General features: G+C 39.6%; 2 protein-coding genes across 6 annotated transcripts in view; both read left to right on the top strand.

Annotated features, from left to right (window-relative positions):
• The window catches only part of LOC134817235 (kinesin-like protein KIF28P), a 159961-nt gene that overhangs the window by 43901 nt on the left and 99860 nt on the right, over positions 1-16200 (top strand). For all 5 annotated transcript variants that reach the window (XM_063826370.1, XM_063826373.1, XM_063826371.1 and 2 more), the window contains exons 2-10: positions 9635-9743; positions 12459-12598; positions 12875-12989; positions 13119-13216; positions 14218-14326; positions 14731-14842; positions 14983-15087; positions 15212-15348; positions 15658-15789. In XM_063826370.1, the coding sequence (XP_063682440.1) occupies positions 9647-9743; positions 12459-12598; positions 12875-12989; positions 13119-13216; positions 14218-14326; positions 14731-14842; positions 14983-15087; positions 15212-15348; positions 15658-15789 (1045 nt within the window). In that variant the 5' untranslated portion in view covers positions 9635-9646. The remainder of the gene's footprint in view (positions 1-9634; positions 9744-12458; positions 12599-12874; positions 12990-13118; positions 13217-14217; positions 14327-14730; positions 14843-14982; positions 15088-15211; positions 15349-15657; positions 15790-16200) is intronic.
• Positions 7323-9491, top strand: LOC134817048 (tetratricopeptide repeat protein 16-like). The gene is given in 2 exon segments (XM_063826127.1): positions 7323-8662; positions 8665-9491. Coding segments are annotated over 2 exon segments (1845 nt in total). The 5' UTR covers positions 7323-7374; the 3' UTR covers positions 9222-9491.

Here is a 16200-nt window from a genome sequence, read left to right as displayed (position 1 = left end):
GGAACTGCGTTGCTCTTAGAATTGAAACAAGGGAAGATAAAGGATACAGTACGATCATTGGGGAAAGATGTCCTAATTGCAGAGGATGCAATAGCAAAGATTTTAAGTCATCTTGACAAAATCTATTTAGAGGACTCAGCTCAAACCTGTTACCGAGTTTACGGTAAGTTTGAAAAATATGTGAGACCAGAAGGGTTGTCTCTACAGAGTTACATATCTGAGTTTGAGAAGTTGCTAGCGGATCTCAGGAGACACAAAATCACTCTTCCTGAAGCAGTCCTGGCCTACAGATTCCTTAACAGCGCTAACCTTCCGTCAGAAAAATATGATCTCGCTTTGGCAACTGTAAAGGATCTTACTTATAAAGATATGTGTGAAACAATCGGGAAAATCTTCTCCGTCCAATCGAACCTTTCCACACCGCCTGCGTCAATATCAGTGAAGGTGGAACATGAGGAATGTAACTATACATACAACTCAACCCCAAGAGGTGGACGAGGAAACTACAGAAGGATGTCAAGAGGACGTGGGAATCATCATCATCCGTATAATCGACAAAAGAGTGCGTATACTGGATGCTATGCTTGTGGCGATAAAAACCATATTGCAAGATGGTGCACAAGCAAGAACAGAGCTTCTTCAAGTTAAACAGATAATGCACAGTATTTCGCACAAGATGGTGCTGAGAATGTTACGGCCATGGAAGCAGAGGGTGCATTCTTAACATTCATGGTGGTGTCTGAATCTGAAGATGTTGTTGAGATTCCTGAAGAGTGCCTGATGAGTGATACGAACCTTGGTTCTCTTGTATATGAGTCATTAGCATGTGCAGTTATTGATTCCGGATGTACAAAGACAGTTGTTGGTAGGAACTGGGTGAATCACTACAGAGAAACTCTGGAAGAAAAACAACTGAAAATGATGGTTAGTGAACCTTGCTCGACGCCTTTTAGATTTGGGGATGGACTCGAAGTCATTTCCACAGAAAAGACTATCATCCCTGGGCGAATAGGAAAGACAGATGTTCGGATAGAAGCAAACATTGTTGAGAAAGAACTGCCGTTGCTTCTCAGTAAAGCATCGTTAAAGAGAGCTGGTGCTGTGTTGGATTTCACAAATGATACAATGAGATTCAGTGGAGATTGTGTTGATTTGTTTGAAACTAAATCAAAGCACTATTGCGTTCCTCTTTGTAATAAAAGACGCATGACCATTGGGCCGCCAGATCGAAAGACCCCACATCTGGTGATGACAATCAGCGAAGAAGGTTTGTTTGGTACTGACGAAAAGGAGATTAGGAGGAAAGTGGAAAAAATCCACAAACAATTCTCACACCCTCCTAGTGATAAACTGAAAACATTGCTGAAAACTGCAGGATTTAAGAGACCAGAATACATGAAAGCAATTGATGAGGTATCCAGCAGTTGTAAAATATGTCTGATGTACAAGAAACCCAAGTCAAGACCAGTGGTGGGTCTCCCAAGAGGAAAGGTGTTCAACGAATGTGTTGCAATGGACCTTAAGAATGTTCCTGGCACTCCTAATGTGTATATCTTGCATATGATTGATTCGGTGACAAGATATTCAGCAGCTAGAATAATCTACAATAAGAAGAAAGAGACAATCATCCAAGGAATTTGCTCTGGATGGATATCCATCTTTGGAAATCCAAAGAAATTCATGGCTGATAATGGTGGAGAGTTCGCCAATGAGGAGTTTACTGAGATGTGTCAAAGATTCAATGTGGATGTGCAAAATTCAGCTGCCGAGAGCCCTTGGAGCAATGGGATTGTAGAACGTCATCATAAGATGCTGACAGAGATGATGGTAAAAACGAAGGAAGATTCAAAATGCAACTGGGAGGTTGCATTGTGTTGGGCACTAAGTGCGAAAAACTCCATGCAGATGTTTGGTGGGTTTTCTGCAAATCAGTTGACAATGGGCCGTAACCCTTCACTTCCGAATGTCATCGATGATAGACTGCCAGCTTTAGAAGAAACAACGGTGAGTAAAACCGTGGCTGATAATGTTAATGCAATGCACAGTGCAAGGCAAGCATTTGCAAAGTGTGAAAGTAGCAACAAGATACGTAGAGCTCTGCAAAGCCAAGTTCGGACAAGCAATGATGAGTATTATAGCAACGGTGAAAAGGTGATGTACAAGAGAAAAGGATCTGCAAAATGGAGTGGGCCAGGTGTTATACTGGGGAGAGACATTACTCATTTATATATTTTAAAGCATGGAAATCAGTATTATAAGTGCAGTGCATGTCATCTAACCAGGGATACAACAACAGGATATCCCATTACCTCAGAGTCAGTTGTTGGGCAACCTAACCCGAGTATTGTATCAAGTTCACCAAAATCCCCATTAGAGACGCAGAGAAATTTCCTAGAGGATCAACCATCTTGCTCTATGGAAACAGCAGTTTCTGTACCGGAAACAGAAACACTGCCTCAAAGTGAGACAACAGCAACAATCAGACCTCAGCACAAATCAGGACTTCCTAAAGCAAGAAGTCACGTGGAGTTTCTTCCAAAGTATCCAGAGGAGGATGGTGAGATCTGGCATAAAGCTTATATCCATAGCCGTGCGGGAAAATCAACTGGCAGTTACAAAAACTGTGTAAATATTCAACTTGATGGTGAGGAGAGCATCCAATGTGTGGATTGGTATGAGCTTGCTGTGAATTGGAGAGATGACCTGTCACCAGAAACAGAAGAAGAGGTGTTGCTGTCCAGTGTGAGTATGTATGACCAAGCAGTTGTAGATGCCAAGCTAGCAGAGCTTGAGAAGTTCAAAGTAAACAAGGTTTACGTGGAAGTTGATGCAAACGAACAGTCCAATGTTGGTGTTCGTTGGGTAATTACAAAGAAAGCAGAAGGTTCTGTTAAAGCTCGTTTAGTGGCACTTGGTTATCAAGAAAATAGTAGCAACATACGAAAGGACTCCCCAACATGTAACAGGGACTCTATAAGACTGCTCCTTACAATAGTTGCAACAGAAAGTTGGAAGTTACAACACATCGATGTTCAGGCTGCCTTCTTGCAAGGCAAGAAGATTTCAAGAGATGTCTTCATTATTCCTCCGAAGGAAGCTGAAACGAGGAAAATCTGGAAACTGAACAAATGTATTTACGGGTTAGTAGACGGACCTAGAATGTGGTATGTTGAGCTTCGTGATACTCTAGTGAAGTTAAATGTTGTGGTATCGTCATATGATGAGTCATTCATGTTCTGGTATGATGAAGGAAAACTCGAGGGTATCATTGCTGTGCATGTTGACGATCTGATGTTCAGTGGAAGCAAGAAGTTTGAAAGGGAAGTTATTGGGGAACTGAAGAAGAAGTTTCGTCTAAGTACGGAGGTCGAAGTTGAATTTGCTTATACTGGTCTTGATGTAAAGCAAACACAATCTGGAATTCTGGTATCACAACTGGGGTATGCAGACCAGATTTCAAGAATAGAGATCGACCCCACCCGAGTGAATCGAAATACGCTCCCAATCAACGAGAAAGAAAAGCAACAACTGAGAACTGTGTGCGGACAGTTGTTGTGGGTATCAACACAGACACGGCCAGATGTAGCTTATGCTACATGTTTTGCTAGTAATTCTGTGACTGAAGGGACCATCGCAGATTTGAAAATGGTAAACAAAACAGTAAAGTTCTTAGAAAAGAATCCTCTGACACTCAGGTTTAAGAAACTACTGTTGCCTGAGTCAGTCTTAGTGGTTTTCTGTGATGCATCGTATGGAAACTTGAAGGATGGTAGCTCTCAGGGAGGCTTCATAATTTTCATTGTTTCGCTTACAGGAAAATCTTGCCCCATTACATGGCAGAGTAGAAAAATCCGGAGAGTATGTAAAAGTACTTTAGCAGCGGAGAGTTGGGCAATGATCGAAGCAGTGGAAACATGTGAGTTGATCCAAGCTCAGCTGAGTGAGATCATGTTATCTGGAAAACTTGATGTCATTGTAATGACTGATTGCAAGTCTCTACATGATGCTATCCAAACCTCGAAAAATGTTGATGACAAGGGATTGAGGATACCAATAGCTTGCCTGAGACAGCGAGTGAACAATAGTGAAATGACAGTTCGTTGGATTTCAACAAAGAAACAGCTTGCAGATTGTTTGACTAAAGCTGGAGCTCCAACTTCACTGCTACGGGAGGTATTGTCGTCAGGAGAATTTGACAATGAACTGTTTAGAATTGTATTCCAATAATAAACATTGTATTCAAAGTTTTTAATATTGTGTGTGAAGGATTTTAATAATCTTAATAATTTGAAACTTAAAGAAATTAAAAGAGTGAATATATTGGTATTTGTGATTTATATAATGTGCTCGTTTAAAAGAGTGAATATATTGGTATTTGTGATTTATATAATGTGCTCGTTTAAAACGATTTTCTATTACATGTTGTGCATGTATCCACAAAGAGGGAAGTTATATTTAGAAAGATTATAGTCTTTCTTGTGACACCTTTATTTTATATTTAATATTTTAAATCTTTCAAAGCCTTTTTAAGAAAGAACGGGAGATTGTGAACTGCTATATTTTTGGTTTATATATTTATGATAGTCGATATAATATATACTAATTGTGTTCTATTTCAGAATGTACCACAAACATGTTGTCTGTGGGGTTTGATAATTACTTGTAACAACTGGTGTGTTTCATTGCATAGTGATCCATTTAAAGTTAACATCTACCTCTTCTAACACTGCAGTTAGTGCATAGAGGTGTTCTTCGAATGTTTCTGAAAATATGAAAACATTATCACTAAATGCTCCAACTCCATCAATATCTCTCTCTTTAAGATCATTGATCATTTTATCCATATTCCTTTGGAAAGTTGCTTGGCTATTTTTAAGTCCAAAAGGCATACGATTGAATTCATATTTACCATTAGGCACGCTGAATGAAGTTTTCTTTTTATCATCTTCATGTACCTCCAGTAACCTGAAGCGAGGTCTAGTTGGGTAAAGTAGTTACAGTTCAAACAAGCATCAATCATATCATTCACGTCAGGCAGGGGATAAGAATCTTGGATCGTATTCTTATTCAAATTACGGAAATCTATGACAAATCGTTTAGTATTGTCCTGTTTAGTGACGAGAAGAGGGTTACTATTGTATGGAGATTTAGAAGGGCGGATAATTCCATTATTTAACATCTCAATCACTTGTTGATTAACTTCATTTTTCCATTTGTCAGGAATTCTACGTACCTTGTCTTTACTAACACGGTCGTCTCTACTAAAGATACGATGAAGTTCAGTGGTGCACAACTTTGGAGCTTTGCTGTTTTTGACAAAAACTTGGCAAAAATCTTCTAACAACAATTTGATGCTTTCTTTCTGATTTTCAGCCAGGTCTTGACCAATCTTACATCTGTTGATGATACTGGTGATATCTTTGGTATGATCTTCGGAGACCATGAAAACCCAGTCTTCTCCAATTCTCACTCTCTGATTTGTCCAGTCAAATTCAGTGGTTCCAAAATGTTGCAAAAAGTCTCTGCCCAAAATCAACAAATTCTCCCTGTCAGGAATTGGCAGAGGTTTGACCAGATGCTTTGTCTCCCAAGTTGAACTGATAAGAATCCTGCATTCAACTGGTTCTCCAGCATATTCAACACCTCCAATCCCATAAACCTTATGGGACTTGGTGGATACTAATTCAGGAAACAGTTCCTTACTCATCACTGATATCCCTGCTCCGCTGTCAAATAGTATGTCCACGTCCTTCTCAACATTGTTCACTGAGATGATGCCATATAGTCATAAATTGTTCTTCTTTGGCAACTTGAAGTAGTTGGGGCTACTAGAACTTCTGGAACTTGAGCTATTCGACCTTCTCAAGCTGGGGCTGGGGCTATTATATCCTCTGGAGCTGGAGCTAGAGCTATTGGAGCTATTGTTTTCGGTCAATTTAACATAGCATTTTTTCTCATGATTTCCTTCTTTGCCACAACGAACACATTTTCTTTTGCTGCATCGGTTGGCATAGTGACCGTTTTCTAGGCATATCCAACATTTTCTGTCTTTGCCATTATATCCATCAGCTTGTGAGTTGGGTTTGTTGTACATAACAATCTGTTTGTCCTCACCATCATTGTTTTGGTCGTCCTCTTCTTGAAACATTCCCAGCATCCCTTGAACATTGTGCAAACCCTCTCTCAGTTCTTCTGCCCATCTTGGCATTTCATCTGCAACAAATACATCAAAATCTTCTTTCTCTTTCTTGATGATTTGAGGTGTACTTGTGCTTTTCTTTAGGGTAGTCAATTTATCTTTCGCAATCTTGAAAATGTCCACCACTGCTGCTGCATCCATGTCCGCTTTGAATTTGTCAGCATTGTCATCATAGATTTGCTCTCCATCTGGTATGACTTTCAGGTACTTCAGCAGTAGCATGTCAGGTGTTATTTTGGCTATATCTGCTTCGCTTTGCAGTAAGAAGAAATAACTGACTATGTCTGTATATGATCTTGATGCCGGCTTCAGGTCCCAAAACTCATTCACACTTGACACTCTTCCCACTGTCCCATCTATCAATTCTTCTAAAAGACTAAGTGCTTTTTCTAGGGTATCTTCTTTGATCGCAGTTTCGGCTAAGAGAACATAGCTGCTGAATACATGAGCTGGTATCATGCTCTTCTTCTGAGCCTCAGTCAGCGTCGCTGTAGCAGCCAGGTATCTCCTCCTCCATTCTCTCACCGACTGTCCCACTGTTAGGTGTGGTATTGGAGTTTGTGCCATCTTTATAACGAGAGGATGTTAATGTCAGTTGGTTACAATGGTCTTTTACAAATGATACACACTGATTCCAGATACAGATATCATCCTGTATAAGTTAATTGTTAGAATGTATTATCAATGATATCATTAGATTACTCAATCACAATATTATCAAATATATCATTAGATCAATCAATCACAATATGTCCTTGACAGATGTATGTGAGACTTAGAGTAATATGATATTCAAGTGAAAGTTAATCTCCCTCAACCCGGCTGAACCCATGTGTAATATACATAAAAAGCATTTTTAAGTGAGTCAACTTTAACTTCAAATTAACAGCAGTTCAGTTATTGATGTTATTTTTAGAAATATTCGATTAATTAACAATTAATTATCCTTGCAAAGATGTCTGAGACAGATATATTTTAACCACTAAAAAACCAATTTGTTATATTAAATTAGAGGGGCATGTGAATTTATGATCATGATATTATCGTGAGAGATGCTGTACGAGAGTCAGTGCACTATTGAAGTTGTATAAATGTGGTAACTATCTAAGCCTAGCTGTACATATTTTCAGATAGGATCATGTTCTGAACGAGTTTAATTCTCATGTAGACACTGTATGGATGAACTAGAGATAAATGATTATTTACGCCGAGCGCTGGAGAGTGCTGGTGGACAGTTTTCTGAGCTATCAGTTTCGTACAATGACCAAGAGGAAGAAGTTGATGATGGGACAGCTTTTTTAACAGATCGGCCTCTTACGCCCAAAGCTGAGGTCAATGAGGCAGAACAGTTTCATGCTAACACTGATAACTCAGATAACAGACTGAAGCAGATTAAGACCCAGAAAGCAGCTAGACTTGTTGCGGAAGCCTGTGAAATAATGAAACTCAACCAATTTCTAGAAGCAAATGCCAAATTGAGTAGAGCCATACAAATGAAAAGTGATAATGCCAATTATTACATGCTCAGAGGGGAATGCTGTTTGCAGCTATGTGACTTCAAAGAGTCTATTATAAACTATAATCATGCAATCTATCTTTCACCAGATAGTTCAGATGAGTGGGAAGAGAGACTGGCTTACATTCACTACCTCTACAGTCAGATCCTGTATGATGAACATGACTATGAGGGTACTTTAGTTCAAATCAACTTTGCTTTGCACTACAGCCCAAACAAGTTTTCATATCAATGCCGGAAAATAGCTTATCTTTATGCCTTGAAACAGCACAAAGCATGTTTGGAACTTGTGGAAGAATTACTTAAAGATAACGAGAAAGCTGAGCTTTATGTTTTAAGAGCCAGACTCAACAAGTTATTTGGTCATATCACAAAGTGTTTCTATGATGTCCATAAAGCGCTAGAGTTAGACCCTGATAACCTCCAAGCTTCCAATATTGTGGAAGAGTTGAATAAATCTGCTGAGGACTGCAGGTCAGTTGCAGTTAATCAAGCTCTAAGTGGAAATCTAGCGGAGGCAATTAATAAAATAACTGTGTCTATTGATACAAACCCTACTATCGCAGAGTACACTGTTTTTAGGGGAACACTTCTTCGGCAGCAAGGGCAGTATGATGAGGCTATTGATGATTTCATGAAGGCTCTTACCAAAGTGGGGGAGGATAGTAAGACACATATTGACGCATTGAGGCAACTTGTGTTAACATATAATGACTTTGCTGTGGAATGTTATTCCAAGAGTTACTTTGAAGAGGCAATCTCTCTCTTAGATCAAGCCATAAAACGTGAGAGAAACGAGAAAGGATTTTACATGAACAGAGGCGACAGTTTCAGAATGATCGGTTACCTCAGCTTTGCTCTGGCAGACTACCAACAAGCACTTGAACTGGATCCCCATGATTGGGTAATCATTTCCCGGATAAGTTTGGTTCACCACCAGTATGGTATCAAGAATACACCAACAAGCATTATGCTGATGCAGAGAAGTGCTTCACCACAGCCATCACATGTAACGCCAAGATCGCTCAGTATTACATTTCAAGGGCGTGGTCCCGGTTCATGCAGAAGCACTTGCCAGCAAGCCGCGCTGATCTCCTGCGTGCAATGTACCTGGATAGTTCTATTGAGGAGGGTGTCATGCTTGCTGCAAGACTTTATCCTAACCAGAACATAGACTCTATTCTCAATGCAAAGAGCAGTCAAAAGATATTGAATCAGATGAAAGAGCTTGTAGCAGGGGAGTCCTCAACACACGATCAAGTGGTGTTATCTTCCAATACTCTAGCACATGAGCCTCTTGCTGATGAGAACATAGCGCAGTACAAAACCTGGATGGACAGATATAAAACTAAAAATAATGATGTCAAAGTTCTTCTTGAGAGCCGACCTACGCTCAATCAGAAAATTCCGAAGATTATCTCCCATCAGAAGGTGAATCAGCAGGAAAATACAACTTGTGGATGGATGAAGAAATATTTTGATAGCAAAGCTAGCCCAGTTAGTTGAGACTGTGTACAGTCGAAACCTTGTTATAATTCTCTTTGTCAGATTACATTCGAATTTACCTGATCGTTGATTAGAAAGGTGTTAGTGTGGATGCTGTCAATTGTCCCTCTGTTTGAACTAAAATTTTAAGATAGAGATATAAATGCCAGAAGAACGATGTGATAGATATCTTAATCAATTTGATCCAAAGAAATAATTAATTTGTGCATTATAACTGATGCTATTGATAAATTTTCAATCATACATTTTTTAGAAACTGATTTTATACCATTTATCGACTAGTTTTTGAGTTATCTTCCAGCATTTTCTGCAAGAGTATCAACTTTAATTTTTAACGTCGGAGACAAATCTTAATAACTTCAATTCTGTAAACTATTATATATTTTTATACTATCTAACATTGTACAACAAAGGAAGAAGTCATCATGGCAGAAGGAGAGGCTGTAAAGGTTGCAGTGAGAGTAAGGCCATTTAATGGACGGGAGATCAATATGAATGCTAAAGTGTGCATGAGAATGGAAGGTATTATATCTTTGATTGATAATATTTTATTCTAGAAACTAGTGTTAGTTGACCCATTATACTGTTAAAACATATTATACGTGAGACTAAATGTTTTAAAAAGTTAAAAACAATCGCTCAATTATTAGTTTAGTCAATCAGAATTTCAGCAGTTTTTAAGTTTTAACCTTGTCCGTGAGCCCAGTTGGGACAATTTGATTACACTATCTCGTGACTCTTACACACATTTTATCAGTCCGCTCTAGGTTTATCTTCCCTTATCTTTCCTTTTAACGGGGCTGTAGATATTTGAACATTTTTTAGTATTCATCACCGGCCTCAGGCCTTGTCTTTCCCGCCGTCCTAGAGTAAGGCAGTGCTGGTCACGTGACCTCGGACACGCTACACGTGGTCCCATGTGACCGGTAGCGCAGTAAGCGGGCAGCGGGGAAGTCTTGGACGCGGGCCGCGGCAATTGTGTTTCGGCAAGTTTTATTTTGGAGGAGATGTGGTTTGGAAGAGCAGAGTTTCGGGTGATTTTAAGGACTGCGAGTTTTGTTCAACTACCCTAAGTTCAGTTATACTTAGTTACTTAAGTCGTTTACTTCTGTTCACCCTGCTCCTTGTAGAAACTCCCGCTATAAAAGTGTTGCTATCAGTTGATTTAGCATATAATAGCTAGTCAACCGCTTACCTCAGGGCCGTTAGAACTTAGCCTAAAGTTAGTTGTGTGGTAAACCTATCTGTTTTCCTAGCTGCCGCGCTACTAGGCACGCTAAATCCAAGGCCATTTGAACCTAACCTATAGCTACTTGAGCTCCCTGATTTGTCTTCACGTTTCTAGCCGCTCTCCCCTTTGAACTCTCTACTCCTCGGCTGATAGGATAGATTAAATCGTCCCGGAACCCGGAGGCCCCTTTTAGTTGATCGGAGATCATCCCACGTTACTACATCCCTACTTTACTACACAATCATTACTAGCATCAAAAATTTGTAACTTGATTTTTAGATTTACGACCAGCAATATATATATTTACTTTAGATTATGTAACGTGTAATAACTTGCTCCCTGCAGGCGCTAAATCGTCCCGGAGCCCGGGCCCCGGAGGCCCCTTTTAGTTGATCGGAGATCATCCCACGTTACTACATCCCTACTTTACTACACAATCATTAAACTTACTAGCATCAAAAATGTTTTAACTTGATTTTTAGATTTACGGGGAAGTTGGTCGTTTAGCTCCGGACAGTCTATGCAACGTCTATGCAACGTCCGTGCAACAACAAAAGAACCGTCTATGCAACGTCTATGCAACGTCCCTGCACAATGAACACTCTATGCACACTCCCTGCACGGTCAGTCTATGCAACGTCTATGCAACGTCTATGCAACGTCCCTGCACAGTACCATATGAACACCGGCTACTAGCCGGCTACTAGCCGGCTAGTAGCCACTTTTGTAATAACAGCTCCTCAACTTCACATTAACAACCGGCTACTAACCGGCACTTGAAAAGTGGTCACTAGCCGGCTACTAACCGGCTACTAGCCGGCTAGTGACCACAAAGTGGCTACTAACCGGCTACTAAGCGGTCACTAGCCGGCTATTAGCCGAGCTCTAAAGCAGACCTATTAGTAGCCGGTTCTAAACCGGCTACTAGCCGGCACTTGAAAAGCGGTGACCGGTTAGTAGCCGGTTAGTAGCCACTTGGTGGTTACTAGCCGGTTAGTAGCCGGTTAGTAGCCGGCTAGTGACCGCTTTCTAAGTGCCGGCTAGTAGCCGGTTTGGAACCGGCTACTAGTAGGTCTGCTTTAGAGCTCGGCTAATAGCCGGCTAGTGACCGCTTAGTAGCCGGTTAGTAGCCACTTTGTGGTCACTAGCCGGCTAGTAGCCGGTTAGTAGCCGGCTAGTGACCACTTTTCAAGTGCCGGTTAGTAGCCGGTTGGTAATGTGAAGTTGAGGAGCTGTTATTACAAAAGTGGCTACTAGCCGGCTAGTAGCCGGCTAGTAGCCGGCTAGTAGCCGGTGTTCATATGGTACTGTGCAGGGACGTTGCATAGACGTTGCATAGACGTTGCATAGACGTTGCATAGACGTTGCATAGACGTTGCATAGACTGACCGTGCAGGGAGTGTGCATAGAGTGTTCATTGTGCAGGGACGTTGCATAGACGTTGCATAGACGGTTCTTTTGTTGTTGCATGGACGTTGCATAGACGTTGCATAGACTGTCCGGAGCTAAACGACCAAGTTGCCGATTTACGACCAGCTATACATATATATTTACTTTAGATTGTGTAACGTGTAATAACTTGCTCCCTGCAGGCGCTAAATCGTCCCGGAGCCCGGGCCCCGGAGGCCCCTTTTAGTTGATCGGAGATCATCCCACGTTACTACATCCCTACTTTACTACACAATCATTAAACTTACTAGCATCAAAAATGTTTTAACTTGATTTTTAGATTTACGACCAGCTATACATATATATTTACTTTAGATTGTGTAACGTGTAATAACTTGCTCCCTGCAGGCGCTAAATCGTCCCGGAGCCCGGGCCCCGGAGGCCCCTTTTAGTTGATCGGAGATCATCCCACGTTACTACATCCCTACTTTACTACACAATCATTAAACTTACTAGCATCAAAAATGTTTTAACTTGATTTTTAGATTTACGACCAGCTATATATATATATATATTTACTTTAGATTGTGTAACGTGTAACAACTTGCTCCCTGCAGGCGCTACAACATACATCAGCGATCTGGATGGAGGTGACGAGGAGAAGTTCTTCACTTTTGACTACAGTTACTGGAGTTACGATGGCTTTGAAGATATTGATGGATATCTGACTCCTTCCAATGATCAATATGCTGATCAGGTCAGTTCTATCGAGGGGATGTTTTACTTTTAGTGGTTATGTTGTTTTCACCTAATGGAGCATTATACTGTCCATCTAATTTAGAATCCATGGCATCCTTAGCGGGCTTAGCTTAGAATAATTGAGTTTTAAGTATACTAGGCTGGGCTTATTAAAAAAAGCGAAATATAAAATCGATAAAACTGTACAGTACAGTGACCCCACAGTGACGTGTCAAAACCTTTGCTCTCTTTGTAAGAAGAAACGGATAGTTTAGTTAAATTTCTTAATATTCAGAAAAAAGTGTTCGACGACGTAGGAGTTGGTATCCGAGATAACAGCTGGAATGGTTTCAACTGCTCACTTTTTGCTTACGGACAGACTGGTTCCGGAAAATCTTACTCCATTATAGGTACTTCTTGTTGAATATGAGCCATCAACTAACAATTTGTTTGATTAGTACAACATGTATTTTAAAATATTTCTCGATATAAATAATACTTGTTAAATGATTTTTAAGTAAAGTAAAAAACAACCTCAGGTTACGGTCCGAACAAGGGAGTTGTACCTCTGTACTGCGAGGATCTGTTTATAAAGATGGCAGAACTCCAGAAAGTTAACCCTGATAACGAATACCAGGTTACCACTTTCACATTAACACTAGTTAAAATATCGATTATATAATTGTTATTGTCTGTACGGTAACAGCCAAAAGTGTCACCGTACTTGAAGTAGACCGCCCGACTGGATGTTCCAGACTAATGATGAGTTACTACATGCTGTCGTGTTACCCGGAATTGGAGATATATCAGGGACTTAGTCAGGATCCTCTCAAAGATTTAGATTTTTTTAGATTTGAAAAATTTTCAAAACGGTATATACAAATCAACAGGATTATAAAACGGAGATATAAAAACCGCTTTGTCGGCAAATGCCAGGGCCCTAAAAATCCACTCAAAAAACCTCGAAACAGGACCCAGAAGCTTGTAAGCCACTGGTCAAAAAAAGATGTGAAATCTAATTAAATAAAGATTTTGTTCAAAAATCAAATAAAATCAAAATTACGCGACCAAAATTCAAAAACTCTCATAAATGTGAAAATTGTAGTATCAATCAATATCCATGATCAGAATAAATGAGGAAAAACGCGAAAATCACATACATTACTGTATTACAACAGATGTCAAAAATTGTTATTAACAGAGATCCAAAGTGTCCATAATAAAATAATATAGTTCAACTAGCTACCCAATCAAAAGGTAGTCAAGACAGGGTAACTAGAGTAGTAGCTTAGTAGTAATAGCAGAGTAGGGATAAATTTGCTATCAGTGAGAAAGATGAGGGAATAGCTGCAGATGAGTTCTCATAGAGGGTTTGGACAGCTGATGGAGAGCTTATTAAGAGTGGAGGGACCACAGTATAATTGTTATCGTAATAGTCACATAATATCGATGATATAGAATATTTGCTACGTTCGTTGTAACACAGTATTGTCTGCAAACCGCCAACACGTGTCAAAGCAAAACGCAATACGCAAGCAAGCTGTAAAGAATATGCTTGGAAGGGAGTTAAATACAGTTAAAGCATTAAAACACTGTACTACTAATAATGATCTCAATTCTCATCATCCATATTTTCAGGTTGCTTTCTCGATGTTAGAAATCTACAATGAGAGTGTGTTTGACTTGTTAGCCGGGAAGCAGAGAAAAGCATTGAAGATAAGACAGAGCAAGCAGAGGGGTTTCTTTGGTAAGTTTTAAGTAAAATGACGGAATCCTGCTTGCCGCTATCGTGCAATAGTAAAAGCAGAAGCAGCGCCACCTGCGTTATAAAATAAAATTCTATTTTCTTCAGTACTTGCGCGCATTCAACTGTTTTGTAACGCGCGACAACACAAATGTATTGAAATTGAAAGCTTCAATATAAACGTTGTCATGGAAACAAACTAATTTTGAACATTCGCATGGCCTGTTGGTGAGCAGGTTACTGGTTATGTAAGCCTCCCTACACCAGCTCTTTAGCGATCTAAATTTACACCACATATCCATGGTTCCTTTGTATATACAGAGGTAGTTCCATTGGGCTTGCTTAAAATATGACTGAGTTGTTTCTCACCCTTGCTAAACACAACCCTTACTTTATTCAAATTTCAGTTCAGGGTCTAAAGAAAACACCCGTTGGTAGTTACATAGAAATTGAAGAAAGAATGGCTGAGGGCACAGCTAACAGAACAGTTGCTTCTACGAAAATGAACGCAACGAGCAGGTCAAGTCAATAACAGTATAAAACATTGACTTCTTGAGGGATGATGAACTAAGTTCAAACTTTCGGTAAAATATGCAGTATAATCCATCTCCGATGATAATTTCAATTCTTGCTTAGATTAACATTTAATAATTACACAGTCGTGCTCATACCGTGGTGGAACTAACTCTTATACAGAAGATAAAACAAGATGGTGCTAACATGACCAAAACCTCTGTTGTCAACCTTGTTGATTTGGCTGGCAGGTAAGGGAATTTTATACTTTAGCATGAAATTTAATAAGTACTTGTACTTTGCAATGATTTAAACCTTCATCTAACTCATCTAAGATTTAAAATGTTTCAAGAAGTACCTAAACATTCATTTCAGCGAGAGAGCAGGAAGTACGGGAGCAACTGGAGCTACTCTAAAGCAAGGAGCAGCCATCAACAAATCTCTATCTGCTCTTGGAAATGTTATTGCAGCTCTAGCTAAAGAGTCAGAAGGGGGAAGAACGAAAGTTGTCAGTAAGTTTCATCTTTATTTGATAATTCGGAACAGTGGTTATCTCTTTCATGCTGCTAGAGATGCCCGGCCTAGTTCGGGGAATGAGCACCACTAATGCTGTCAGAGCATCCTGGCTGGGAGACTGTGGAACATATTTTGATTTTAGGATCTTAATTTATGATATTATGTCATATTGTTAACTGCATCAAGTAAACTGGTTATACTTTTTTAACCACATTGAATATCTTTTTTTTTAATGATTTGTAAAACATGCATCTATTCTCGTGACTTGTCAGTTTTATTTTCCCTAAATATTTACAAAATTTCAGTTCCGTTCAGAGACTCCTCTCTGACTATGATCTTGAAGAACGCTCTGGGTGGAAACTCTAAAACTGTCATGATAGCTGCGCTGAGTCCCGCATCAGTCAACTACGAGGAGACGCTGTCGACTCTCAGATTCGGTAAACATTTTTTATTCTAATAGAAAAACTCAGATTAGCATAAAACGTCTGAATTTGAAACATCATTAAGATTACAATATGCCAGCAAAAACATTCAGATTGTTCGTGATATATTCCGTGATATACACTCACAGCACATAAATGCCTTTTCTGGATCAAAAAAATAAGGCTCATACAAATTTTATTAGTTGAACCTGTTGTTTACCTAAATGCCAGGATTTCGCATTCTAAAATTATCTCTTAACTCGGAGAACAAATTCAGTCGAAGCCTCCATATTCTCCCAATAAACAATTTGCAAAATAAGAAACATAAAAAGCTGTGACCTTATAGATGAACTATAGTCAATACATCGTGACGCGGAGATCATATATTTATATACTAAACACTATATTACATCTGGGTCTTAAAAT

The sequence above is a fragment of the Bolinopsis microptera genome, chromosome 6 (genome assembly GCF_026151205.1).
Source record: "Bolinopsis microptera isolate Bmic1 chromosome 6, MBARI_Bmic_1.0, whole genome shotgun sequence".
NCBI lineage: Eukaryota > Metazoa > Ctenophora > Tentaculata > Lobata > Bolinopsidae > Bolinopsis > Bolinopsis microptera.
Note: the sequence above shows the minus strand (reverse complement) of the source record. Positions and strands in the feature narration are given on the sequence as shown.